Source organism: Xyrauchen texanus, chromosome 12 (assembly GCF_025860055.1).
Source record: "Xyrauchen texanus isolate HMW12.3.18 chromosome 12, RBS_HiC_50CHRs, whole genome shotgun sequence".
NCBI lineage: Eukaryota > Metazoa > Chordata > Actinopteri > Cypriniformes > Catostomidae > Xyrauchen > Xyrauchen texanus.
Genome location: NC_068287.1, coordinates 21867201 through 21894499, shown reverse-complemented (window position 1 = coordinate 21894499; position 27299 = coordinate 21867201). Strand labels below are relative to the sequence as shown.

General features: G+C 39.5%; 2 protein-coding genes and 3 non-coding genes across 5 annotated transcripts; all 5 read left to right on the top strand.

The window, feature by feature from the left end:
• The first annotated feature begins 11313 nt into the window (after positions 1-11313).
• LOC127652808 (40S ribosomal protein S11-like) lies at positions 11314-13299 on the top strand. Its single transcript, XM_052139201.1, has 5 exons — positions 11314-11374; positions 11991-12125; positions 12311-12386; positions 12678-12807; positions 13099-13299. Exons 1-5 carry the CDS (start codon positions 11360-11362, stop codon positions 13220-13222), a joined length of 480 nt encoding a protein of 159 aa, XP_051995161.1. The 5' UTR covers positions 11314-11359; the 3' UTR covers positions 13223-13299.
• On the top strand, positions 12162-12248 carry LOC127653490 (small nucleolar RNA SNORD35). Its single transcript, XR_007971809.1, has one exon. It is a non-coding gene; the product is annotated as a small nucleolar RNA SNORD35 (small nucleolar RNA).
• LOC127653492 (small nucleolar RNA SNORD35) lies at positions 12432-12514 on the top strand. Its single transcript, XR_007971811.1, has one exon. It is a non-coding gene; the product is annotated as a small nucleolar RNA SNORD35 (small nucleolar RNA).
• On the top strand, positions 12904-12989 carry LOC127653491 (small nucleolar RNA SNORD35). Its single transcript, XR_007971810.1, has one exon. It is a non-coding gene; the product is annotated as a small nucleolar RNA SNORD35 (small nucleolar RNA).
• A 1116-nt stretch (positions 13300-14415) lies between the features above and the next one.
• Positions 14416-25997, top strand: hrob (homologous recombination factor with OB-fold). The gene is made up of 10 exons (XM_052138641.1): positions 14416-14553; positions 14717-14770; positions 16608-17489; positions 21551-21637; positions 22448-22585; positions 23050-23158; positions 23445-23530; positions 23780-23899; positions 24175-24382; positions 25166-25997. The coding sequence occupies exons 1-10, from the start codon at positions 14542-14544 to the stop codon at positions 25222-25224; spliced, it is 1755 nt and encodes a 584-aa protein (XP_051994601.1). The 5' UTR covers positions 14416-14541; the 3' UTR covers positions 25225-25997.
• Positions 25998-27299: the final 1302 nt, after the last annotated feature.

Below are 27299 nucleotides of genomic sequence, written 5' to 3'. Positions count from 1 at the left end.
AAATATTTAACTATAGATCAAGATAGAACTCTTTAAAGGCATTATTAATATCAATGGCCGAGGTAAAAATTTCACCCCCAGCAGATTTCAGTGAGGGAATGGTAGACAATATATATATGTTTTATATATCTAGCCAAAAGCTTCCCTGCTTTGTCTCCTGACTCAAAGTATGACTGTCTTGCCCTGAATAACCAAAACTCCACTTTCCTCGACAAAATATTATTATCTGTATTTCAATTGGGTAAATTCTCTGAGGCCATCAGATGACATTCGGCGCTTCAGCTCTGCCTCTGCTCTTTTAATATTCACATCCAACTCCACAAGTTCTCATGCTTTGTATTTTTTGATGAATGAGGCATACTGTATGATCCGACCCCTAAGAACCACCTTAAGTGCCTCCCAAGCCACGCCCACAGAAGATCTTGAGGACCAGTTGGTCTCCATATAAACATCAGTCTTTAACATTTGTTGGAAATCAGGATTTTGCAAAAGGGATACATTAAAGCACCAACTATATGATTTCTTTTTCTCCATATGTGCAACACTTCTAAACTCACCAGGGCGTGATCTGAGACTAAGATATTTCAATTGAGCAATCCACAACAAATGAAAAGAGAGACTTAGAAATAAAAAATATATATATTTTCTAGAATTAATCTTATGAACTGATGAAAAAAATGTCAAAAGTATAGTCCCTACCAGATGGGTTCAAATGTCACCAAATATCTGCAAGACCAAGATATTTTCACATTCTGTGAAGCGTCAATGTTGCTCTAAGGGGCTTACACACTTTTGCTTCACTATGATCGAGGACTGAGTCCATTAAAAGATTAAAGTCTCCTCCCGATATTATATCATGAGGGGTGCCAGCAGCTTGCACATCCCTTCAACGTTAGGTGCGTAAATATTAGCCAAAAACAACCTTTGCCCCTGAATTTCTGCTAAAACAATAAAGATTGTCCCTAATGAATCTTTAATCTGTTTGAAAGATTTGTATGGTAGATGTTTACTTATCAATGTAATGACTCCCCTGTACTTACTTGAGCCAGCACTAACGAAAACAGGCCTACGCCATATGTTCTAACGTTTTCAGCTTCCTGCGAGGAATGTTTCTTGAAGAAACACCATATCACATTTCTTACACTTAAGAAAATAAATAACCATCCTTCTTTTTATGGGGTGTCTCAATCCATTCACTTTCCACGTGGAGAAACAAAACACTGTGGCATAGGGGGCGTGGTCATGCATATTGATGGTGGAGGGAGACCAGAAAAGGCACACAAGAGCATCAAGGAGAGAAGAGAGAGACCAGAAAGCATGATGGCCTGAACTGAGAGTTTCATGAATTGAGAGTGCTTTCATTTATATACAAACTGTTTGACGTTGTCGATGGTTACCATCAAATGTGCACCTAAAGGAACAATTAAAGAGACTGACCTTGAACCTGCTTAGTTGTCTCCTGACTCCTCCATTGCCCAAGTGCTAAGAACTTGTCACAGTGTTGCAGAGAAGCCGGATTTGGAGGTCCTCACTGCTGAGGCACAAGCGGAGGACCGGCAGGTACTCTGGAGACTGATCGCCAGGGAGGGGGCTGGCACTGCGACCTCCCCTGAGCCTAATCCACCGGTGGCCCTCATGAAGATGGGGCCAAATTAAGATCCGGAGGCCTTCCTCGACCTGTTTGAGAAAACCACAGAGGTTTGGAGGTAGCCTCCTGATCAGTGGGCGTCATGCCTGTTGCCCTTACTCTCCGGGGATGCGGAGCTAGCGGCACAGAAACTTCCCACCGCCAGCCTCCTAGATTACAACCACCCGAAGAAGGCCATCCAGAAATGGGTTGGTTGGACCCCAGAGCATAGTCTGCAGCTTTTCCGGTCTCTGAGTTCAGGAAGCATGGCCGCCCGTTCACTTTTGCGCATCATCTCCATGACGCCCACGGCATTGTGGAAGTCGCCGATCAGCAGTTGCTGGAACAGTGTGACATGCGATACTATAGCTGGTGAGGCGGTGCCAGGGCCGTCAATTTCGGCTCCGCATCAGGATGATACAGACGAGAGAATTCCCGTTCTCATGTGCTTCACTGAGGGGGAAGGCCACATTCCAGTGCCTTATGGACAAGGTCCTCAGACTGCACACAGTATATGCCACCGCATATCTAGACGATATCATCATTTATATTAATGATTGGCAGTGGCATATGCAACATCTGAGGGCTGTCCTGAGAGTGCTGAGACAGGCGGAACTCATGGCCTACCCAAAGAATTGTGCAATTGGGCGGGTGGAAGTTAGGGATCTGGGGTTCCACTTGGGTCACGGGTAGGTGCATCCGACCGCAATGATCAAAGCCTACCCAGCGCCCAAGACCAAAAAGGGGGTAAGGCAGTTTTTGGCAGGTAGGCAGGCTGAATGTTGCCCTGGCCTGAGTCAGCAGTGGGGGCATGTGCGTGGTCATGTGTCGGTCTGCGGGAAAGGGAGAGTGGTAAGGCTCACCTGGGTCTTAATTATCTCTAACACCTGTCTCTCATTATAGTGATGAGACCTGAAAAGGCACGCCAGAATTGAGAGTGCTTTAATTTATATACAAACTGTTTTACGTTATCGACATTTACCTTCGATTGTGTGGCTAAACAAACAATTAAAGAGACTGACCTTGAACCTGCTTCATTGTCTCCTTACTCCTCCCTTGCCCATGTCCTGTGTGTCAAAAACTAGATTATACAGAACACATTCCAACATTTGTGCAACAATCAAACCCCAAGCTTTGTTTGCCTAAAACGAACCATATCACAACCTTCAAAAACTCGCCGTCCAATCTGCGGAAGCATGTTGAGGTATGTAAACTATTCATTTCTTGTGAAAACTTTAAATGATCTGTGCTTTAGCGCTTCAATATGATTCAATATGAAGTATGGTTGATCAAATTCTTTTTTATGGATTTGCCCGCCAAGTTGACATAGCCTTGTGGATACACCGCTAAAGCATATGTAAGGTACGACAATGACGTTAGTTAGCATGCAAAAGCGTGAATTCAAATGTAAATGAGCTTAAGAATTTAATAAGTTAAAATCTTGTAACTTTTATAGTTTTTTTATGTTGTTGTTACCTTGCATAATTACTAGTTATGTGCAGAGCTGAAATAAAAAAATAAAAAAAATGTATACACATGAATTTTTGCACACTGCCAGAGCTGTGTGAGAACATTACCATGCTGCTTTTGTGGGGGTGGGTAGGAGTGTTAAATAAAAACATTAAGATGATCATAGCTTTTTTGTTAATTCAGTTGTTTTATTTCTATAGGTTTTGTAACATTCTAAAAGCTCTTTATTCCACAGATACTACAAGCTAGTCAGTGTATTCAGTAGGTTGCTTCAGAGGCATAAGGTATTGTAAGTATTACATACAACAATGCAAGAATTATAAAACAATGCATTGACATAAAAAAGAAAATATACATTTGATACTTAAGTACTATTAAAACCAAGTACTTATCTACTTTTACTTAAGTAAAAATCTGACTTTACAAATTTCACTTGTAATGGAGTAATATTTGATCAGTAGATTCTGTACTTTCACTCAAGTAATGGAGTTGCGTACTTTCTCCACCTCTGCTTGGGACACATAAATACTTTGCGGCCATCCTTAGTATCTATTCTCAGTTTGGCTGGAAACATCAGTGCAAAAGTGATCTTCCATTGATGTAAGAGTTTCTTACATTCCTTGAATCTGTCTCTTTTCTCTCATCTAATTTGCAAAGTACGGGAACAAGAAAATATTGTGATTCTTCCAAGAAAGCTTTCCTTTGCTCCTCGCCTCGCGCAACACAAGATCTTTATTGGATGATCTCATGATCTCTCGTGCTCAGGAATTCCAACAATCTGTACATTATCTAGTATACCATAGGTACCATAGTACCTTGGTTGCTAGTTTATTAGCAGACAATTCTCTCTCTGAAGACTCCAGATAATCGATCCGTTTCTCAACATCTGCCACTTTTGTAACCAACTTTGTTTCCATCGCCGTAATCGATTGACATATTACAGAGAAATCCTGAAGTCAGCAACAACCTATGTCAGCATCACAGACATATTGGAGAGTTGATGCTGGATTTCTCCCGCCGTACTGTCCAAACCGAGTCCCTGGTCTGCAGGCCCATAAGAGGTTTCAGCTTGAGCACATAATTGTCTTTTTATGTCTCCAGAGCCCAAGGATTTTGACTTCTTTGCCATGTTTACCTCAAAGGACAAATATGTAGCTGGGTGTATCAAATCACACTAGATTATAACATGAAAATAAATAAACAATTAGCAAAGTGAGCAGAGCTCGCCGATTACACCTCTGCTCCTCGCATGGCATCACGTGACCCCTATTTGTGTTTTTATTTTTATTAAAAGTAAATGTGTGAATAAATGTACTTGAAAGGAAATAGTTATATGTGACATATCATTTTCGCCTGAACAATAAGTGATACGAACCCAATTGTTTTTTTGACAAATCGATTTTGGCTTTCTCACGCATCTATGGTTTCAATTTCACTGTATGCCAAATATAAGAATATAAAATATCAAAGTAACTGGAGTCACATGACATCATGCGAGGAGCAGACATGTGAGTGGCGATAATTTTATTACTATTTGTGTCATAAACCAGTGAGATTTCATACACTCTGATTCTTAAATGTTCTAGGAAGACAATGTGTAAAAAAAATCTAAATCCTCAGGCTCTGGAGATATTAAAAGACACTTACGTGCTCGGGCTGATTCCCTGCACTCAGTTCGGACAGTGAACTGAAAGAAATCCTGTGTGAATTGATGAATGTGTTGGCAATGCTGACAAAAGTCATTGCAGACATGGAGGATCTTGCGGTAATACATCAATCGATTACTTCCATTGGGACTAAATTCTTTCGAGTTGGTTACAAGATTGTCGGACATCAAGAGATGGATCGATTATCTGGAGTCATCGGAGAGGGACTTATCTGCTAATCTGCTAGCAACCAAGATAGATTTGGAACATGTTTGGGAAAACCTGGAGGATTTGGAGAATTGTGAATTCAAAACAACGTCTGAATTGTTGGAAATCCTGAGCATGAGGAAGGGCGAGATATAATGAAATTCCTAGACGAGCTCTTCCCGAGTCAGCTCAACATAGCGGGCCATAAGCTGGAAATTGGTTGAGCTCACAGAGTCCCGGTTTGCAGATCTGAGGAGGAAGACAGGCCTCGATCAATTCTGGCCAAATTTCTGAGATCATCCGATAAAGATCTAGTGTTACGTGAGGCGAGGAGCAAAGGAAAGCTTTCGTGGAAGAACCACAGCATTTTCTTGTTCCCAGACTTTGTGAATTCGACAAGAGAGAAACGTGATAGATTAATTGAATGGAAGAATCTCTTACATCAATGGAAGATCACTTTTGCACTGATGTTTCCGGTCAAACAGAGCATAGATACTAAGGATGGCCTCAAATATTTACATGCCCACAGCAAGCATTGTCCTTCATAAAAACATTGGAGTGAGTAAGCCATTTGGTGATTTTCATGTTGCCGCCTAGTGGACCTGTCTCATTAAAAATACACTCGACTGTCCGAGGAAATTGGGCACCTTTTTGTTTCTTTATGCAGTGATTCTAACTAGCGACTGTGGTATGTTTTGTGTAGAATCATTTCTTCATGACAGCTTGAGGATACATCTGCTTGTTTTGGGTGCTTATGCCTCCTGTTGGCTGGAGTTTCTTGCAAGACATTGGAGTAAGTTTTACTACCTGAAGAACTGAAAGGCCCATTTAATCAATATCATATGGTCAGTGGTGAATGATCCAATGACTCCAGTCGCTGCTATCTCACTTGATAGCACCCAGTGGGGTTGCCCTCTTTCCCCATAATTGTTCTGTCTTGCCCTGGAACCATTAGCAGCTGCGATAAGAAAGGAGGAGGATTTTCCAGGGGTGGTGGTGGGAGCTATGGTGCATAAGCTTTTGCTTTAGGCAGATGATATTTTATTATTTGTCTCTGACCCAGCTAGATCTATGACTTGCCTTCACAGAATTATTAATAAATTTTCTAAGTTCTCAGGATACAGAGTCAGTTGGTCTCAATCCAAATGCTCTGACAGCATACTGCCCAGTAACAGCCTTCTATCCGGGTGCCTTCCAGTGGCCCAAACAGGGCATTAAGTATTTGGGCATTTTATTCCCAGCAAATTTGTGTGATTTATTTAGAATTAAGGTGGGCTTCATTACATTTATCTATGATTGGGAAGGTTACTGTTATTAAAATGAATTGTATTCCAAAATTCAGCTACCTGCTACAGTCTCTCACTGTTGATGTCCCCCTCTCTTGTTTCAAGCAATTTGATAGCATAGCGAAGTCATTCATTTGGAATGGTAAGCCTCCTGGATTACATTTTAATAAATTGCATAGGCCGATTGACAAATGTGGGCTAGGCCTACCCAAAATGTTGTTATATTATTAAGTATTTGGTCTCAGACATTTGGCTCATTGGTCGTTTCCACATGAAACAGCAAACAGCATTGGCTGTAGTTATTGTGGGAGTTTCCATTTGTGGGGGAGCTATATGTAGTTTTAATGCTGGGATACATTATGCTGCTGCGTTTTTTCTATTTGCATATGGGAGCGAGTACTGCAGTGGCAGTGTCAACTGGGGATGCATCAATTTGAAAGGCTAATGAATCTTACCGTTGTGTTTATCGACCTGGAGACATGAGGAGGTGTTGCTGCTGCTTAGGATGGACCGACATCTCCCTACTATGTCCACCATGTGGAGCTATGAGCTGGGTACTGCTGCGGCAGCATAATTTGGAAAGGGGCTGTGGCGGGAGCTACATTTGGAAAGCATGTCCCAGCAATGGGTTTGCGGTGAAAGCTGCGATTTAGGTACTGCTGTGGCAGTGTGAAAGACAGGAAGCTCAAGGGGCTGCATTAGGATTTTGCAAGCTTTGCGCTGGGATGCATCTCGCTGCTGCATTTTTCGACCAAGAGTCATGAGGGAGCACTGCTTTTGGAGGTCCTCATCCCCAGTGGAGCGGGCTGAATGATATCAAACGCGGGAGCCCACACTGCAATTTGAAAGGGAGAGTCCGCGTTGTATCTGATCAGGAGGGCCCACGCGGCGATTCGAATGGGAGAGAGCCTGCCAGGCCGTGTACTCAAACGGGAGGGCCCTCGCTGCGTCCAGATGGATTAGAGCCCAGTGGGGCTAGGTTAGCAGCGAGGTGCGTAATAGTAGGGAGGCGTTGTCCGAGCCTAAAAAGAGGTGTTTGGTGTGCTTAACTGATGTGATGGAGGCTGGATCGAATGTATGTTTCAAAGGTGTGGGATGACCACCAACCGTAGCATTTTTATTTGGTGTTCAGATAGACCTTTCTGGGCGGCTGAAGTAGCGGCCCCTATGCAGAAGGAATGGGAAGATAAATGTTTGGTAAGAATCCCGAATCTGTTGAGGATAATTCTTTTTGAATTTTTTTTAATGAAACCAATGTCTAGACGCTGGGAGGCTTTTGTCATCAACAAATAGAGGGTCGAGTGGAGAGGTGATTTGAGAGTTTCTCTGGAGTAGAAAAAAGGCCAGTGACTGGTATTGTTGAATGGGGGTTGAAACGGATTGTGTCATGGTTTAAGAATTGAGGGTCAGAGAAGGTGGTGGATGGCTGGGTTGAAGGTGGAGTTCATGGTGAGTTCTGAGACTCTGAGGAAGCTGAAGAAAGCCAAATTGAACATGGTGTTTAGGGTTCTTGTTTTGTTTGGGGGAAAATAGACCAGAGCAAAGAGTAACAAGGCATTCTGTTAGGATGTCGATGGTTAGTTAGTTGTTGTCTGGTGGCCGGACAGATGGGATTTTTTTGTGTGTTAACTCTTGATAAGGAGCGCTATCTGGGGTTTCGTAATTGAAGGGCATTGTTGGCCATGGATGAGTTTAAAGAAGAAATATACTCTGCTGAGGTAGACTTTGATTATTCTTGGCTGAACTGATTTGATATTATGGAGGTGGGATATTACAGAGGATATGGAGAGGAGAGTAAAATCTGGAAAAACTAAGTTGTATCCTCTGTGGAAGTTTGAAGGAAATCCAAGTTGTCCAGTAAGTTTGGAATGTTCTGGGAGAGATTTTAGTATTGAAACCCTAGATAGGGTGTGGAGTTATCTAAAAGGGTGGTCTACAGGAGCTAGATTTTGGTAAACTGCATTGAAGCAGCCGGCTTATGGAGGCAGCCTCATGCAAGGGCCTGCCCTGGGTGGAAGGTTTAGACTAAGGACATTTATGCAGCTATAGGGGCTGTACCATTGATATATTGCATCTAATCAGCCAACTTACGGAAGCAGCCTCACGTAAGGGCCCGATCCGGGTGGAAGGTTTAGATTAAAGGACATGTGTATGACAATAGGGAGTTTTACCGTAGGTATACTGTCAGATTAACTTGCTTGCGGCAGTATCCTTATTCGATGGTCTACCCGGAGACAGGTCAATATGGTGCTCGTAATGAACTGGAGGAGATGGTTACCAACATAATTGGTGTAAGTTTAAACTGATGTTTGAAGCTCATTAAGTTTACTTGCAACAACAACTCAAAACAAGCCAAACCATAGTCCTTTTTAGTCGCTAGGTAATTAGTACACAGCAGCCATAGTTATTGCCAACTGTTTATGTAGTGCTCTAAATTAGTGCTAGTGAATTAAATTATTAATTGAATATCCAAAAAATTGATTCATTGTTATCATACACAGTCAAAGACAGTACTACAGAACACAAAAATGTGTTTATTTTCTCTGCAATTCCATAGACTTGACAGAGGTTTTCCCGAGACTTGATGCTTTTTCATCTGATGTCTGAAACCTGACTCTGAGTCTTACCTCCCTCAAGCTTTCCTGTTCCTGCTTCATCCAAAGTATTTTCTGATGCCCATCTACAGGAGCCAATAATGTTTGAGTCAAAATAAGATCATCGGTATTATTTAGAAAAATACTTTAGTTTAATCCTGTTTTCATAGCCTACTGTACCTCAATTCTGACTTGCGTGCCGACACCTGGTTAGGGTTGCACCAGCTGTGCGTAAGTTCTCACGTAAGTTAGGATGTAAAGTTCACACTAAGGGCTTACTAGTTAGTTTGTAACTATGTAGGTGCTTAATTTGTTTGCACAGACTCTGTGTTTTAAGCGATGGGGAGGTCATTGATATGGGGAACAAAATATAAAGAACTGGGTCCCGACAAGTGTGATGGTTGCCAGACAGATTGTTTTGAAGGGATGGAAGTCAGCTGGAGCGCCCCCATTTTAGGAGTGGTGCGTGGAGATGGGGAGGGTGGCAGCATATGAAGAGATGATATTTAGTAGACTGGGTCATTTGGATTTGTTTGTTGGGAAGTGGGGCAGGTAGTTGAGAGAGAGGATTAGCTGTGGATGTGTGTAATTATTATATATTTTTATATTATTATTTATTTATTTCTGTGTGAATATGTTCATGTGACCATTGATTTAGTCTGTCTTTTATGCGACATTGTGTCTTTACAGAGACAAAGCAGGCTTAACTTGGCTGTGTAGACAGCTTTATGTCAATAAAGCCAAACTACACCATTTCTGCTTGTTAACAAACATAAAGACATTTTGCATTTCACTAAAAAGTCTCCGTTACACACTTTCTCATTCACATTTCAATGTTCTTTGCTCTTGGGAACCTTATATATTACAGAAGGATTTGTTGGTATGTGTAAGCCTTCAGCAAATTTTGACAACTACATAAATATGCTATATTTACATTTACATTTATGCATTTGGCAGACGCTTTTATCCAAAGTGACTTACAGTGCACTTATTACAGGGACAATCCCCCCGGAGCAACCTGGAGTTAAGTGCCTTGCTCAAGGGCCCAACAGTGGCATCTTGGTGGTGCTGGGGCTTGAACCCCCGACCTTCTGGTCAGTAACCCTGAGCCTCAACCACTGAGTCACCACTGCTATATATGTACTTTCTTTTATATATATATATATATATATATATATATATATATATATATATATATATATATATATATATATATATATATATATATATATATATATATATATATATATATATATATATATATATATATATATTGAATATTTATTGATGTCTGGTGTTTCATATTGTCTTGTCTCTTTGTTTACTGTGAAGAATAACAATTTCCCAACAGGGACAAATAAATACACTATTAGATTGCTATCTGTGTATTAGAACAATGAAGAGCACCATAAGAAATTGTAATCAAATGTCCTCCAAACCACATCATAGGCATATAAACATGTCTGAATAATCTGATAAATAATGATGATAAAAAATAGCAAGCAGGTCTAGCAGTAGTTTACATTTTTATTTGCCCCACTACAAATAAATTACACATTTTTATTTTATTATTTAACATTTGTTTTGTATATTTGTCAGGAATAATATGTATATTTTTCCATTAAATAATATTTTCTTTGCAATAAACTAGAAAACAATGGCACACAATGTAAAATATTACTATTTCATTTTTTATTTTCTTACTGATGCCTCCAAGACTATCTTAAATCAATTGACAGCTATTAGACAACTAAATAATTTAAGCATACTGTAAAAACACATTTACGCCATTAGCAACCTTCAGCGATAACACACCACTGTCCAAAAACTCTATCACAAGCCAGTGGGCCATCCTTATTGTTGAGCCCTTTCTGTTATTTATATCATGACACATATACTATATGGTATAACATTTAAATTTGCTATTTGGCTAGACTGCTTTGCATGGAGCAATTGCACAAGGAAAACCACTTTCATAAGTTAAACAGACAGCAAATAACAATGTAAAAACTTGTGGAACTGTGAGAGCAATCTGCACCTAAAATTATAGTTTATATTGTAGGAAATGCAAGCAATACAATCTGTTAAGTCATAGCAACATAGGGTAAAACAGGTCAGGTATATAAACAAAGTGCTGATTAACCAAGGTATATCACTGTCATTGCATGTGTCTTTCACACTCTATTTGTATAGATTCACATTGAAAATTATATTCTAAATGTTGCTGTCAGCATTCCAGAGTAGTACATATCTTCTGTGTTTTTTACAAAGATTAATATTATGCTGTATATTTTGTCAAATGTTCTGTACTATTGATGATAATTTTGAACCTAATATGATTAAGCACATCAGTAACATCAGGGTCATAGATTGCAGTGTACAAGTAAGCTTCAGTACTAATGATCTCCTATTTTTAATGCAAAATAAGTCCCAAAAAGCTCCGCCCTCACTCTTTCGTCATATCCGTGCAAACCTCTCTTCCGTCTGCCTCGCGCATGTGTAGTTCTCTTTACGACTCGGCTGGCGAAGATGGCGGACACGCAGGTATGTTAGACCAAACGGCGTGGTTATAAAAATGTTTAATTTTACATTGAATTTAATTTCTAAGCCAAAAATTTGGTCGTTGATCAGAAAGTATGCTATTATCGAGGCAAAGATTACCAAATTAACTACATGTAGATGTAAAATATGTGTTATTTCATCGCCGAGAGTAGTATAGAGAGGGCATTGAATAGCGGAAACTCGAGCGGCCTTAGTTAGCTCACCAGCATAACGTGACTTCTTTAACACACAATCTTTGTTGGCAACTGTTTCGCGCTGTAGTTAAATTTTAATTACACACAAGTGAGTTTAGGCTCACTTAATTATATTAGAGTTGAGTTTGTCGGCCAGGATCTGCAGCACATGGGTAGGTTTTCCTTGCAACTGAGGCGCAGATCTAAACGTCCTTTAGAAAAATTACTTGGGCTAGTTTTTCATTGGCGGAGTATTGTACTTTATTACTTGACGCTTAAAATCTACGTTAACTATACACTATTAGTTTGGCTGTAGCTACTACACGCTACTAAGCCTTGTGGAAATTGAGACTGTTTCAACATTGTGTCATTATTTGTTTTTGTAAGAATTATGAATGCCACTCTGTGAATGTGCTCCTTTTCAGAACGAGAGGGCTTATCAGAAACAGCCCACCATCTTCCAGAACAAAAAGCGGGTTCTGGCAAGTGACGGAGGTGGCAAAGAGAAGCTCCCACGTTACCATAGAAACGTTGGCTTGGGCTTCAAAACCCCAAGAGAGGTGAGTATATGTTTGAGCACAAGTGTGACCCTTTTTTGTATATGATGTCTTTCTCACGATGGTCTTCCTAGTCTCTTAAGAGAGCTCTGAGGATACTGCCTATGGCAACACTGATGCAGTAGAATATGCCTCCATGTTGTAACCTCTGTGACCTTTCAAATAGCTCAAGTTCTTTGTTTCCACAGGCTATTGATGGCACTTACATTGACAAGAAATGCCCTTTTACAGGAAATGTGTCTATCAGAGGCCGTATTCTTTCTGGTGAGTGCACTTTCTGGTTTGTTTGTTGTACTCATTTAATTGGGGTGCAAATGATGTGTTATCACGATGGTCTTCTGAACCCTTTGGGTTGTGAGGACAGTGCCCAATGGCTTAACTGATGCTTCCCAGTATCTCATCTTTGCTTTCATTAGTAAATTAAGCCTATTTAACAATGTGGTTTTCAAATCAGTTATCCTTGGAGGTGGAATAGTATTGTGGATGCTGTCCATTAGTCCACAACATTTCCATGGGTTACCAAGTGAGCTTACTTGCTTTTACTTTTTTTCCCAGGTGTGGTGACCAAGATGAAGATGCAGAGGACCATCGTCATCAGAAGGGACTACTTGCATTACATCCGCAAGTATAACCGTTTTGAGAAGAGGCATAAGAACATGTCTGTCCACCTCTCCCCATGCTTCAGGTAAAGCTACTGTTCCTGTGGTACATTGTTTTAAGGCCCAAATGACAATTTTATACGCTTTTTTTTTTTTTGGTGACATCAAAATGGGCAACAAGCTGCAAATGATGTATTTTCTCACGATGGTCTTCCAAGTCTATCAGACTCTGACGAAAATGCCTTAACGGCATCACTGATGCAGCATAAAGTCCATAATGAAAATGTGTTTTGGTCAAGCCTGTTGAAACTGGTGTTTTGCAAAAATAGGTGGAATAAAGGTTTTTTCTTTAATGTCTCCATTTTGTCTTTCTACAGGGATGTGACCGTTGGTGATATCGTTACAGTAGGAGAATGCCGACCTCTCAGCAAGACTGTGAGGTTCAACGTCCTGAAGGTCACCAAGGCAGCTGGAGCCAAGAAGCAGTTCCAGAAGTTCTAGAACTGTCATTTTAAACATATGGTTCCTGTATTGTTGGAAATAAAAAATAAAAAGTCTTCACATTGGTATTTCAGGTATTCAGTGAACTCTTGACTTTTGTATTTTACGTCACTTTGGTAAAAAAATATCCTGCTTTTAGAGGCCCTTTTAACACATTTTGGATGAAACCGTTTCCAGATTAATATAGTGTAACAACATGAGCAGGGATTGAGAATCACATTGGTCAACTGTTTGATTTCTAAGCAAACTGTTCAGGTCACCAATGGTACAAGCATAAGTCCATTGTTGTTGGCTGAGACAAATTGTCTCCCAAGTTTTGTCAACTTTGAAAGAAGTGCAAAATTTAGCAGGTCCACAGTTTGTATGCTACCCTTTTGCAATATGACTCATTAAAATCACACCCAAGTATTACAATTTTTTGGACCTTTGTATTACATTTCTGTGCATTTTTACATGGTTGACTATTTGTAAGTCTTAACCATTCAACTTTATTACCTAAAATGATCAAAGAATTGGGAAATAGAAGTTGATGTACAAATCATATTGGTGTATTTTAGCATTGTGTCCTAAGTTAGCCATCCCCTACCGAGTGATATCTTGAGTTGAATATGCAAGAAAAGAATGTAAATACGTTTTTAAGACTTCGTCGCGAATGTGGACAACTTGCAAAATAAAGGGAAAAGATGATTGCTGACAAGATATTTGGTTTAATCCAAGGTTGACAATCAACATTTTCTTAAGGGGAGCCTCCTTTTTACCCTTGTGAACATTTATTGCCGGCTGCCCAAATTATTTTGTTTAAAGGGGGAGGATTATGTCCCTCACACACTTAGAACGGTTCATCGCCTCATTTGTCTGAAATAAAATACCTGGCAGTTTGCTATGCTTAATAAATTCATAAACCGAACAATTTTGTTCTCTTTGGATTACCGCGTTTATTCCCACGTTATAAATTACTAATTGCACAACACGAGGAGCATGTCAAACGTTCGAGCATAAACTCCGTTTACGTTCAATGAATAAACCACATTAAATGTGTGTCCAACAGTAATTTACATCCAGCAGATGGTGCCACTGCATTGGCACTAAACACGCCTTCAAACATGACACGTCACCTGCATACGTCACACGCTGTGCGTGTTGTTTGAACGTGGCCGCGCCAAGGTGTGAAATTTGAAGACCGAATACAGTCTTAAGCTTTTTGTGTTCATAGTTGCATATCTAATAACAGAAAAAGAAACATCCAATTAATTGTTTAATGCATTCATGAGTCATACTTGACGCGGTTTATATCTGTTCCTTTGATTCACAGAGCAGACATGACAGCTACGGTAAGACTGCATTAGCCTTGGTACATGCTATTCGAAAACATTGTAGCTCTTTAACCTTTTTGCATAACATTACATCACAAGACATTTGCGACAACGCTATCTTAAAATGATTAATATACAAACTGAATATTTGACTGATGTTAATCACGGTTTGTTTTTACAGGCTTGTAATAAATGGAAAGGCTTATTCAGCGTTGCAGAGGAGTTGGATGATGAGGTTTGGGACAGTATTTGTCTACTTTTGTGTTTTTAAACGCATTCAATAATGCTTATTACTTTTTACACAATGTTTTTTGTAGTAATATGACTGAGTATAAATGTGTATTTCAGCATACTATGCATTTTTAGACTCTTTAAAGGTATACACCATATTTGAATTCTATAGAAATTAATATTAAACTTGGATCATCATCAACTTGGAAAATCATGGCCACTCACATGAAATGAAGAATTCAGTCACATCAGAAACCTTATAAATGCTTTTTTTTTAATTCTACATGGAGAGGGTCACCTCATGTTAGCATCACATGACCAGCCGAATGATAATTTAATCTCAGTTACTGCACTGTTAATGGAAATTTAAACTAATGGATTAAATTAATCAAGGCTGACAGTGAATAGGGAATTTCTATAATTGCTTCAGTAACTAAAAACTGTTGCATTTGAGTTATGCTACATCAATGCTAGTAAGTGTCAACGTCCTAGATGACTAATATACACTCACCTAAAGGATTATTAGGAACACCATACTAATACTGTTTTTGACCCCCTTTCGCCTTCAGAACTGCCTTAATTCTACGTGGCATTGATTCAACAAGGTGCTGAAAGCATTCTTTAGAAATGTTGGCCCATATTGATAGGCTAGCATCTTGCAGTTGATGGAGATTTGTGGGATGCACATCCAGGGCACAAAGCTCCAGTTCCACCACATCCCAAAGATGCTCTATTGGTGAGATCTGGTGACTGTGGGGGCCATTTTAGTACAGTGAACTCATTGTCATGTTCAAGAAACCAATTTAAAATGATTCGAGCTTTGTGACATGGTGCATTATCCTGCTGGAAGTAGCCATCAGAGGATGGGTACATGGTGGCCATAAAGGGATGGACATGGTCAGAAACAATGCTCAGGTAGGCCGTGGCATTTAAATGATGCCCAATTGGCACTAAGGGGCCTAAAGTGTGCCAAGAAAACATCCCCCACACCATTACACCACCACCACCAGCCTGCACAGTGGTAACAAGGCATGATGGATCCATGTTCTCATTCTGTTTACGCCAAATTCTGACTCTACCATCTGAATGTCTCAACAGAAATCGAGACTCATCAGACCAGGCAACATTTTTCCAGTCTTCAACTGTCCAATTTTGGTGAGCTCTTGCAAATTGTAGCCTCTTTTTCCTATTTGTAGTGGAGATGAGTGGTACCCGGTGGGGTCTTCTGCTGTTGTAGCCCATCCGCCTCAAGGTTGTGCGTGTTGTGGCTTCACAAATGCTTTGCTGCATACCTCGGTTGTAACGAGTGGTTATTTCAGGCAAAGTTGCTCTTCTATCAGCTTGAATCAGTCGGCCCATTCTCCTCTGACCTCTAGCATCAACAAGGCATTTTCACCCACAGGACTGTCGCATACTGGATGTTTTTCCTTTTCACACCATTCTTTGTAAACCCTAGAAATGGTTGTGCGTGAAAATCCCAGTAACTGAGCAGATTGTGAAATACTCAGACCGGCCCGTCTGGCACCAACAACCATGCCACGCTCAAAATTGCTTAAATCACCTTTCTTTCCCATTCTGACATTCAGTTTGGAGTTCAGGAGATTGTCTTGACCAGGACCACACCCCTAAATGCATTGAACCAAACTGCCATGTGATTGGTTGATTAGATAATTGCATTAATGAGAAATTGAACAGGTGTTCCTAATAATCCTTTAGGTGAGTGTATATATTGAGTCAGTGACATTCAATGGTGGGCAACGTTTTAGTTTCTTGCTTAATTAGCCTTGCTTTTTTTTTATCAAGTTCATTTGTATCAGGTCACTTCGATTTTTCACCTGTAGGATTTGCTTGAAGCTGATTGGACGTGTCCAGCAGAGCCCTCTTCTGCTTCCACATCAGACCCATCATCTTACCATGTTCAACAAAGCCATGTTAGTTCATCTTTTGGATCTGGTTGCATAGCATCTCTGTGTACCCCAACATGCAGTCCTGTCAAAACCTTAAGAGACCTCTCTCTCCCTGGCCATCAGTCACTCTCTTCCCACATTCCTTCCCTTCGTGCACCTGCATCATCTCTGCATCCCTCCTCTTACCAGATACACCCTCAACCCCCAGAATCACTCAGTGTCCTGCAGAGAGACCCCCCTCCTCAGGATGACTTTGATGACTGGGATGTGGATTTGGAGGAACTGGATGAAAGCGTCTCTGCAATGGTTTCTCAGCCACACAAGAATACAGCGTCACATTCACCATTGGACCGCATTTCATCAGCCAAACGAATGAGACCTTACGCCTCTAGTGGAGCAGCCTCAGTGTCAGCAGTTGCACGACCCTTGGTTAATACCTCATTTACCTCCGCTATCCAAAGGCCCATACATCTATCTACCTCTATACGGAGTTCGAGTCACATGCATGCCCCAGCTACTCCCGTCCCACGATTCCCCAGACCTGTATCTCCTAGGCCTCCAATTGTGTCGCCTCAAGGTCGAACGGGTCCTTCGACACCAAGAACCCCACTGCAGTCCCAGGGGTCTCTTTACCACGCAGTGTCTTCAACTCCCAATCTCCCTCTTACACCTCGTCCCCTCAGCACACCAGTCCTGACTAATCATCTGGTCCGGCTGGTGTCTGCAGCCAATAAGACACCTCAAAGACCACAAAGTGGTATGAGACGAACCAAAGCTCGCCGTTTCCCAGGCCCAGCAGGAGCACTACCACAACAGGTTTGACAGCCACTGTTAAAGTTTGTAGTTTGACACAAATTTCTAGGATATATATATATATATAATGTGTATATATATGTGTGTGTGTGTGTAATATATATATTTACACATACACAGCTCTGGAAAAAATTAAGAGACCACTGCAAAATTACCAGTTTCTCTGGATTTACTATTTATAGGTATATTTTTGAGTAAAATAAACATTTTTGTTTTATTCTATAAAGTACTGACAACATTTCTCCCAAATTCCAAATAAAAATATTGTCATTTATGGCATTTATTTGCAGAAAATGACAACTGGTCAAAATAACAAAAAAGTGTTTTCAGTCATGTTTTCAGACCTTGAATACAAGTTCATATAAATTTTTAAACAACAGAATACTAATGTTTTAACTTAATTGTTCAGAGATCAATAGTTGGTGGAAGAACCCTCATTTTCAATCACAGCTTTCATGTGTCTTGGCATGCTCTCTACCAGTCTTTCGCATTGCTGTTGAATTTATGCCACTCCTGGTGCAAAAATCAAGCAGCTTGGCTTTGATTGATGGCTTGGGGCCATCCATCTTCCTCTTGATCACATTCCAGAGGTTTTCAATGGGGTTCAGGTCTGGAGATTGGGCTGGCTATGACAGGGTCTTGACGGGTGGTCATCCATCCACAACGATTGACCTGGCTGTGTGGCATGGAGCATTGTCCTGCTGTAAAAACCAATCCTCAGAGTTTGGGAACGTTGTTGGACCAGAAGGAAGCAAGTTTTCTTCCAGGATAACCTTGTATGTGCCTTGATTCATGCGTCCTTCACAAAGATTAATCTGTCCGATTCCAGCCTTGCAGAAGCACCCCCAGATCCTCCACCTTGTCATCTAATGGTTAGACAGAGACCTGGAGAGGCCTCTAAGCCACAATGTCTCACACCCGCTGAAATTTGGTAGAGGATTTGTGCTGATCTGGGGGTGTGTTTATGATTTGTGTGAGGGTGTCGATGCCAACGTCAAATGCCGCTTTGAACTTCTCACAAAAAGCGCTGCAGAAAACGGCTCATTATGTGTTTTCTTGATTCTGTTGTAATTAAATTGCTCTTACAGCGGCTTTAATGTTCTTGCTTTCTGTCATAAGTCCCATCTGGGTTTCCTTTGTATATACAGTTGAAGTCAGAAGTTAACATGCACCTTAGGCAAATACATTTAAACTTAGTTTTTCACAATTCCTGTCATTTAATCATAGAAAACATTCCCTGTCTTAGGTCAGTTAGGATCAATACTTAAGAATGTGAAATGTCAGGATTATAGTAGAGAATTATTTATTTTTAAGCTTTATTTCTTTCATTACATTCCCAGTGGGTCAGAAGTTTATATACACTGTTAGTATTTGGTTGCATTGCCTTAAATTGTTTTTAACTTGGGTCAAATGTTTTGGGTAGCCTTCCACATGCTTCTTACAAGTTGCTGGAATTTTGGCCCATTCCTCCAGACAGAACTGGTGTAACCGGTTTGTACAGCCCTCCTTGCTCGCACATGCTTTTTCAGTTCTGCCCACAAATTGTTTATCGGATTGAGGTCAGGGCTTTGTAATGGCCACTCCAGTACCTTGACTTTGTTGTACTTAAGCCATAATTTTGGAGGTATGCCATATGCCTCATTGTCCATTTGAAGACCCATTTGTGACCAAGCTTTGACTTCCTGGCTGATATCTTGAGATGTTGCATCAATGTATCCACATAAAAATATTTTTCTTTATTTTCCTTCCTCATGATGCCATCTATTTGGTGAAGTGCATCAGTCCCTCCTGCAACAAAGCACCCCCACAACATGATGATTCCACCCCCATGCCTCACGGTCGGGATGGTGTTCTTTGGCTTGCAAGCCTCACCCTTTTTGCTCCAAAGATAATGATGGTCATTATGGACAAACAGCTAAATTTGTTTCGGAGGACATTTCTCCAAAAGTTATTTGTTCCCATGTGCAAATGCAAACTGTAGTCTGGCTTTTTTATGGTGGTTTTGGAGCAGTGGCTTCTTCCTTGCTGAGCATCCTTTGAGGTTATGTTGATCTAGGACTCATTTTATTGTGGATATAGATACTTGTCTACCTGTTTCCTCCAGCATTTCACAAGATCCTTTGTTGTTGTTCTGGGATTGATTTGCACTTTTTGCACCAGACTACGTTCATCTCTAGGAAACAGAATGCACCTCCTTCCCGAGCGGTATGATGGCTGCATGATCCCATGGTGTTTATACTTGCGTAATATTGTTTATACAGATGAACGTGGTACCTTCAGGCGTTTGGAAATTGCTCCCAAGAATGAACCAGACTTTGCTGATTTCTTTTGATTTTCCCATGATGTTAAGTGGTGCTGAGTTTGAATGTAGGCCTTAAAATATGTACATCCACAGGTACCTCCAATTAGCCTATCAGAAACTAATTGCCGTAAGGCTTGATAACATTTTCTGGAATTTCCAATCTGCTTAAAGGCACAGTTAACTTTGTATGTAAACCTCTGACCAACTGGAATTGTGATTTAGTCAATTAAAAGTGAAACAGTCTGTCTGTAAACAATTGTTGGTTACTTGTGTCATGCACAAAGTAGATGTCCTAAATTACTTGCCAAAACTATAGTTTGCTAATATTAAATCTGTGGAGCGGTTAAAAAAAAAAAAAAAAAAAAATATATTATTTTTATATATAATATTTTTTTTTTTTTTTAATGACTTCAACCTAAGTGTATGTAAACATCTGACTTCAACTGAACAAATTAAGGTGTAGGTGTGTGTAATGACTCCGGATAGACACATTGCAAAGTTTCCGTACATACTAATTAATTATAGACCTGCTACATAAGAAACACAACCACATAAAGATACACATTTACCAGTTTTGTAATGACTCAATATAGCTTTTAGGTAGACTAACTTGCTGCTTGCAACCTTACAACAAGCTGTCAGCTGTTTGTTCACATGTTTATTTTCTTAACCCAAAAAGGGCAAGAACATAACAATACTGAAAATTAATTTATTGCTATTTTCTAAAACATTAGGTTCCAAAAAATAAATTAGTTTTTCTCCCAAATATAGTTCTACCCCCCCCCATACACTATTTATTTACAAAAAAATTAAAGAGCAGACTTCATGAGAGAGAAGACATGGTTATCTGTAAACTTAAGATGTTGTACATTTATTTAAGCTTTATTTCTTTCATTACATTCTCAGTGGTTCAGAATTTTATATACACTGTTAGTATTTGGTTGCATTGCCTTAAATTGTTTTTTAACTTTGGTCAAATGTTTTGGGTAGCCTTCCACATGCTTCTTACAACATGTTGCTGGAATTTTGGCCCATTCCTCTGGACAGAACTGGTGTAACTGGTTTGTACAGCCCTCCTTGCTCGCACATGCTTTTTCAGTTCTGCCAGTACCTTGACTTTGTTGTACTTAAGCCATAATTTTGGAGGTATGCCATATGCTTCATTGTCCATTTGAAGACCCATTTGTGACCGAGCTTTGACTTCCTGGCTGATGTCTTGAGATGTTGCATCAATGTATCCACATAATAATAATTTTCTTTATTTTCCTTCCTCATGATGCCATCTATTTGGTGAAGTGCATCAGTCCCTCCTGCAACAAAGCACCCCCACAACATGATGCTTCCACCCCCATGCCTCACGGTTGGGATGGTGTTCCTTGGCTAACAAGCTGTCAACTGTTTGTTCACATGTTTATTTTCTTAACCCAAAAAGGGCAAGAACATAACGATACTGAAAATTAATTTATTGCTATTTTCTAAAACATTAGGTTCCAAACAATAAATTAGTTTTTCTCCCAAATATGGTTATCTGTAAACTTAAGATGCTGTACATTTAGACGTCACACCGTGATGTCACTTTTGTCTTTATGGGATTGTCCCGGGGTGTGTGTGTGAATGCGAGCACAGATTATGGGAAAGGTTTTGCAGTGTGAATGAACACATTTTGCAGTCCCAGAACGGTTGCCAGAATTACTTTTCCCAGGATTAATCCCGGGATCTGTGTGTGAAAGGGGCTTAATTGTGTTGTGCTATGGTCTTGTAGGTCAGTGGGCAGAGTCTTGATGACATTATTGTGTCAGTTCCTCACACACCTGCACATGGAGCTGTTGCTCGCCTGCGTAGTAGTGAGGTACGTAAATGTGGGTTTGAGGTAATGTGGGATTGTCCATTTGAAACTACCAGGGTTGGGAGGGTTACTATTAAAATGTATTCCGCTACAGTTTACAGAATGCTTGCTGAAAATTTTAATTTGTAACGTGTTCCTTTAGATTACTCAAGGTCAGTAACTTAATCTAAATACTTTTGGATTACTTCTTCGGCACTAGCAGATTTTTTAATAACAAGTAAAAAAAGATCTGCCATTTTTCAGTAAGACACATATTAGGCTGAACAAGGCCAATTAACTTATGCTCTATTTCTTCTATAACAAGATAAAGCAAATGTTTTTTTATTTTACATAAAAAAAAATACAAATATTCTCATGAAGAATAACATTTTTGCAGTATGTAATTGTATTCTGAGCACCAACAATGTAAATTGTTACTGTAGTGGAATATAGTTACTAATATTTTGTGTTTTAAATACATTATCCCGTTAGATGTATTCCATTACTCCCCAAACCTGGAAAATATAGTAAATGGACTTGAGGCTATTCGTACTGCATGCTAATGTGCCATTTCTTGTCAGTCTATGGCTCCCAAAAGAATTTAGTCAGTTTCAGTGTCTTTTGATTTGTTTTTAAGCACTAGGTTCTCTTATACTGTATAAGGGAACACTACATAATTAAAAAAATATTCATTTTGTTTGTTTTTTGCTTGCCCTTTATAACCTAAACAATTCTGTGGATATACTTGCACAATCCACTTTCACTCTTATGTAACATGCTCTCAAATTTTCAATCATCAGACTGAATGTTGGTGGTGTCCATTTCTCTCAACAGGTCTCAAGCTCTCAGGTGAGTGAGGAAGAGGAGTTCAGTAGGGGGCCGTGGGCAGTGATGAAGTCTGAAATGGGATTGGATGAGAAGAACCCTTCTTGTTTCCTGAGCTCTTACAGTGTTGTCATGGTGCTACGCAAGGTGAACTACATGTTTGCTCTAACAGGATGGTTAAGGCTAAATCTTTATCAGACAGTAGAATTTCTTTTTTTTCTGTTTAGCCAAGTCTGAAAATAAATATTTGTATTACCAGTACTTATTTTGTGCCTAGAGTGGAAGTCCAGGACTATAATCAGGACTAATGAGTCGCTGCAGCTCTCTTAATGATTAACACGACCATAATCACCATTGTCATCAGTCAATTTAAAGTGATTATTAATGTAATTTTAACGTTTTTTGCCCAGTGCGTCATAATGATCCTCTGCTAATGGCACACTTGTGTTAAATATTCATTAGGCTGACAAATGATGATTAACTTCTCACTTGATTCATTACTCGAGGCCTTGGGGCTGTGCTGTAACTTATGTTTTTTCTTTCTTTTATTCACTTGTTTTTCTGTGGTGCTTATTTGTGACTTGTTATCTGTCTCTCACTCCTCCCTCCAGGCTGCTCTCAGGCAGTTGGCTAAAAATAAGGTCCCTAACATGGCTGTTGTCTTGAAGAGTATCACACACACACATGCAGATGCGAAGGTCATCTTCAGAGACCCCACAGGTAAAAATAATATTACGGTTATAATATGATAAATGCATTACATACATTCCAAACATATTCCATGGTGTTATTGACTATGCTATCAATGTCTATCAATGTCTAACACACACAGACAAAAAGTTTAGCTTGAACTCAGAAGGTCCCTGACTGAGCTGGTGTGTAAGGCTTTTTCGCTATTCTTGGTCTGATTCTACACTCCTACACTAGTTAGTGAAAAGCCTCTACTCAAAGATTATTATTTTTTTTTGGACAGTCAACACTTTTTCTGTGTTTTTGCACGCTGAAGGTGAGATGCAGGGCACTGTCCATCGTCGCCTGGTGGAAGACAGACAGGAAGAGCTCAAGGCAGGAGCTGTGCTACTACTAAAACAAGTAACTACATCTTAGACATTAACACCTCCATACTGCGTAAGATTTATTATGTCAGAGTCATTGCCTTGCATTTGAGCATGTTATCGGAAATGTTGAGCCACGGCATTCAAGCTGGTAAAGCAAATTTCAGTCTGGCTTTCAACATTCCGTAATCCCGTTCCCCACTCTTCTCCATTATTTATTTTCCTCTCTGCTGTGTGTCTATCCAACAACAAAGCAAAAGATAAAACTTATTTACTTATTTTAAAGGTGGGGGTGTTTTCACCAACACATCGGAATCACTACCTGAACGTCACGCCTAATAACCTTCTCAGGATATACTCCCCTGATGAAGTCTTGCATAAATCCCAGCAATCCCATCCTCCATTGGTGAGTCTCCCTGTTCTCCAGTGTATTTCTTTAAGACTTTCTTTGAAATTGGTTTTCCTCCAGAGATCCACATAGCTATGACATTGCAATTGCCTTTTAATTAATCTAATATAGTGGTTTCTGTCATATTGCTTGTCTATTGAAGTAGAAGCCTTGAGGAGATACTCTCCTTCCAATGTGTTCCTTATTGTCTTTATTGTGTATACATTTTTCCCGTGTGTGTGTGTGTGTGTGTGTGTGTGTGTGTGTGTGTGTGTGTGTGTGTGTACACACAGGAGCTTGCATTGCATTGTGAACCCACCATGCCTGCAGGGGGCCCTGTCTCTCAGATGGAGCTCCATTTTGATGATGAAGATGAGGGTGAAAATGCAGTTCAGAAAAGTAGGGCTTGTGCTGGTTTAGATCACGCTGCAGCGGTCTCTAATGAGCTCTGTGAAGCACCTACAGGGTCTGGGCTAACCGAGGACTCTGCATGGGACACAGGTGTGTCTGTTTGTGAGTGTGTCTTGTCTGAAGTATTTTAAAATCACAATGGCTCTAAATTGTTATTCTCGAATTGGCCCTTTTTTATTTTTGGTATAGCTGTGAGTAATGCTGTAAACATTGTGAGAATGATGAAAGTAATTAGATGATGATTTAGCACTTAGTCTTTTAACAATTAACATGACCAGTGTTTCCCTAGGATTTTTTTCAGCAGCTTTGCTGTTGTGTGTGCATCATTGTAATTTCATCAGTCACTTTTACTCCTAATAATTAATCCAATCGTGTTCTAACTTTGTTGAACGAGACTGCCGAAGATCCTGATCCTTGCTTTTTCAGTGGGTTAAACCAATGATATGCTCCTTCACAGCCCGCACTCGAATGCTATTGGCTTGTACTGTTCTGTCTTTATAGTTATGAAAAGCAACCAAAGCAGTCTCACGCTTTAAACTTGAGCTCATTGGTTTAAAAATGTAAGGACGTCAGTGAATGAGAAATGAGTCAAGTATATGGAGGTCATCAATCTGAAATATTTCTAAGATTAATGCAATTATCTTAATGGCCTTTATCACAAATAATCAGACTATTAATTTTTTTGCAAATATTGTTTTGTCTAAAACAGTGGGTGGTATGCTAAGCCTCATTTTACTATATTTGTTTGAAATAATATGGGAGAGAATTTGACTTATTTTTAGATCAGATAAGTCTTTGACAATCTACTTTGTGTGTCTGAATTTAGTAATAATCTAATTTTTTTATGTTTTTGTGAATGTTTCTCTTCCTAAGATGGTCTTGATGAGCTGCTCGGGGAGTTACCTGTGGAGTCATATGGCGGATTACATTAATCACACACTCACTTTAAATGCATAATTTAGCAGTAGACCATGACTGATATTAATAGATGCTATGACTATACCCATTATTAAACACAACATGGCAAAACAACAACACCCACTAACCAATGTCCTCATTACATTTGATCAGGTTTTGTGTAAACCTTGGTAAATATGTACTAAAATCCCTTGTTTCTTGTAAAAAGTGAATCAATACTCTAAATACACAGACCTGTAAAGCATTATGTTCGGTTCTTGATTGACTGTTGTTCTTGTGGACAAATGTGGCATGCTTTTGTAGCTTGTATTAAAAGAATGTGTCTGTACACAATGTTAATTTCATGCCGAAATTAACTGGTAGTCTGGTGTGCCTTTTTTTTTGTTGTTGCAAGCTTGGGTTGTGAATTTAAATCGGCCATTAAGGCTAAAATTTGCCAGCTGGATTCACCCTTAAAGGACTCAAATGGCATAATCAGTCATTTTTGATATGCAAGCAGTGGTTTGTGTAATGGAGTTTATTCATGCTGTTTAAAAGCTTTACATGTTTTACTGCATGATGCCTTAAGTGGTTGACCTTTTTTTATATTATTGTATTGATTGTAATAGTAAATTTCTGCCTGCTATTTTCTCCATTTTACCCCCTCCCAATTAAAATCTGTGCTCGTCTCAATATTTATATTTTATGAATTGCTCAGTAATAATGCTTTCTTGGTCTTGCTGTCTCAACAGTGTGTCACCGTGTGTATAATTGAGTTATAGATGAGGTGTGTTCATGATGAGTCATTATGAAGTCATGACTGTATAATTACTTATTCAGTGTTCCCTGGCATATCATCTCTTGTATTATAATTAATGCATTAAATATTAAATCTCCTGTCATCCCTGCATAACTCATAATTTGGTTTGCAGGAGGGTAAGATCAAGTAGTTGGGGGGGCATATGGTCCTGTGCTAGCAGATTTTTTATTGTGGCAGTCCTATTGCTGTCATTTATTTTATTGAGTGCGTTTATATTTGTGTACACTTGCCTAGTATTTTCTCTTGCAAACAAACAACATCCTAAACAACTTAGTGTATCAATAGGTACGTTCACTAAACATCAACATTGAATGAACCATTAACAGCTTAATTTTAATAAGATTTTTTTGTAGTTAAATAGATATTTTCAGAGTTTAAAGGTGCACTCGGTGGTTTTTTTTAAAGATATGAATTCTAATTTTGAAATATATGCAGGAAATCATGAATGCACATCAAAATTAAGACTCCAGTCATCTCAGTGACCTTACAAAAGCTGTTTAATTCTACATGGAGAGGGTCTGCACATGGGGGCTGCCATGTTAGAATCATATGACCAGCCGAATACTACTTGCTTAATCTCAGTAACCGTCCTGTTATTTGATACTTTCGCTCATTGATTAAAGTAATCATGGCAGACTGTGAATAATTAATTTTTACAATGGCATCTGAAACTAAAAATTATTTATTCTAAATTATAATGCATCCAAGCCACTAGGTGGATGCACTAAGTACAAGATGACAAAGACAAAAGTTACTAAGTGCACCTTTAAAAAACATGTTTTGAACTTATGGAGCAGTTTTACAGTGCATGTTTTGAATATGCAGCTCAGAACGAAAAAGGGATCCAATCTGTCAGCATGTCACACATGTCACAGTTTACTTGGAGAATTCATGTGTGTGCTTTATCTGGGGCCCAGAGGAGAAGAAATGCATGTTTAAACTTTGTTCATTACTGCAGCTCAAAGGGCACAGGGACCTTGACTTAGTCGCTTCATTAATTCATTTACAGCCTGGAAGCCGTACAGCTGTCAGAAATATTGGTGAGTGACGAGCTTTGAATGGCATATGTTAGTGATAAATTAGTAGAATGATCAGTGATATGGCATTCATCTTTTCAAACATGTCCTCTGTAATTTGTACTCTTTCCCCTTAGGTCACTGTAATTTCTTTACAAAAGTAATCCTTTAGGCATATTACTTTATTCTCTTATAAGATGAGCGATTTGTTCACTCGTCTGCTGCACTCATTGCTTTTATTGCTTCTGTCATATTAAAACAAACCCCAATTATC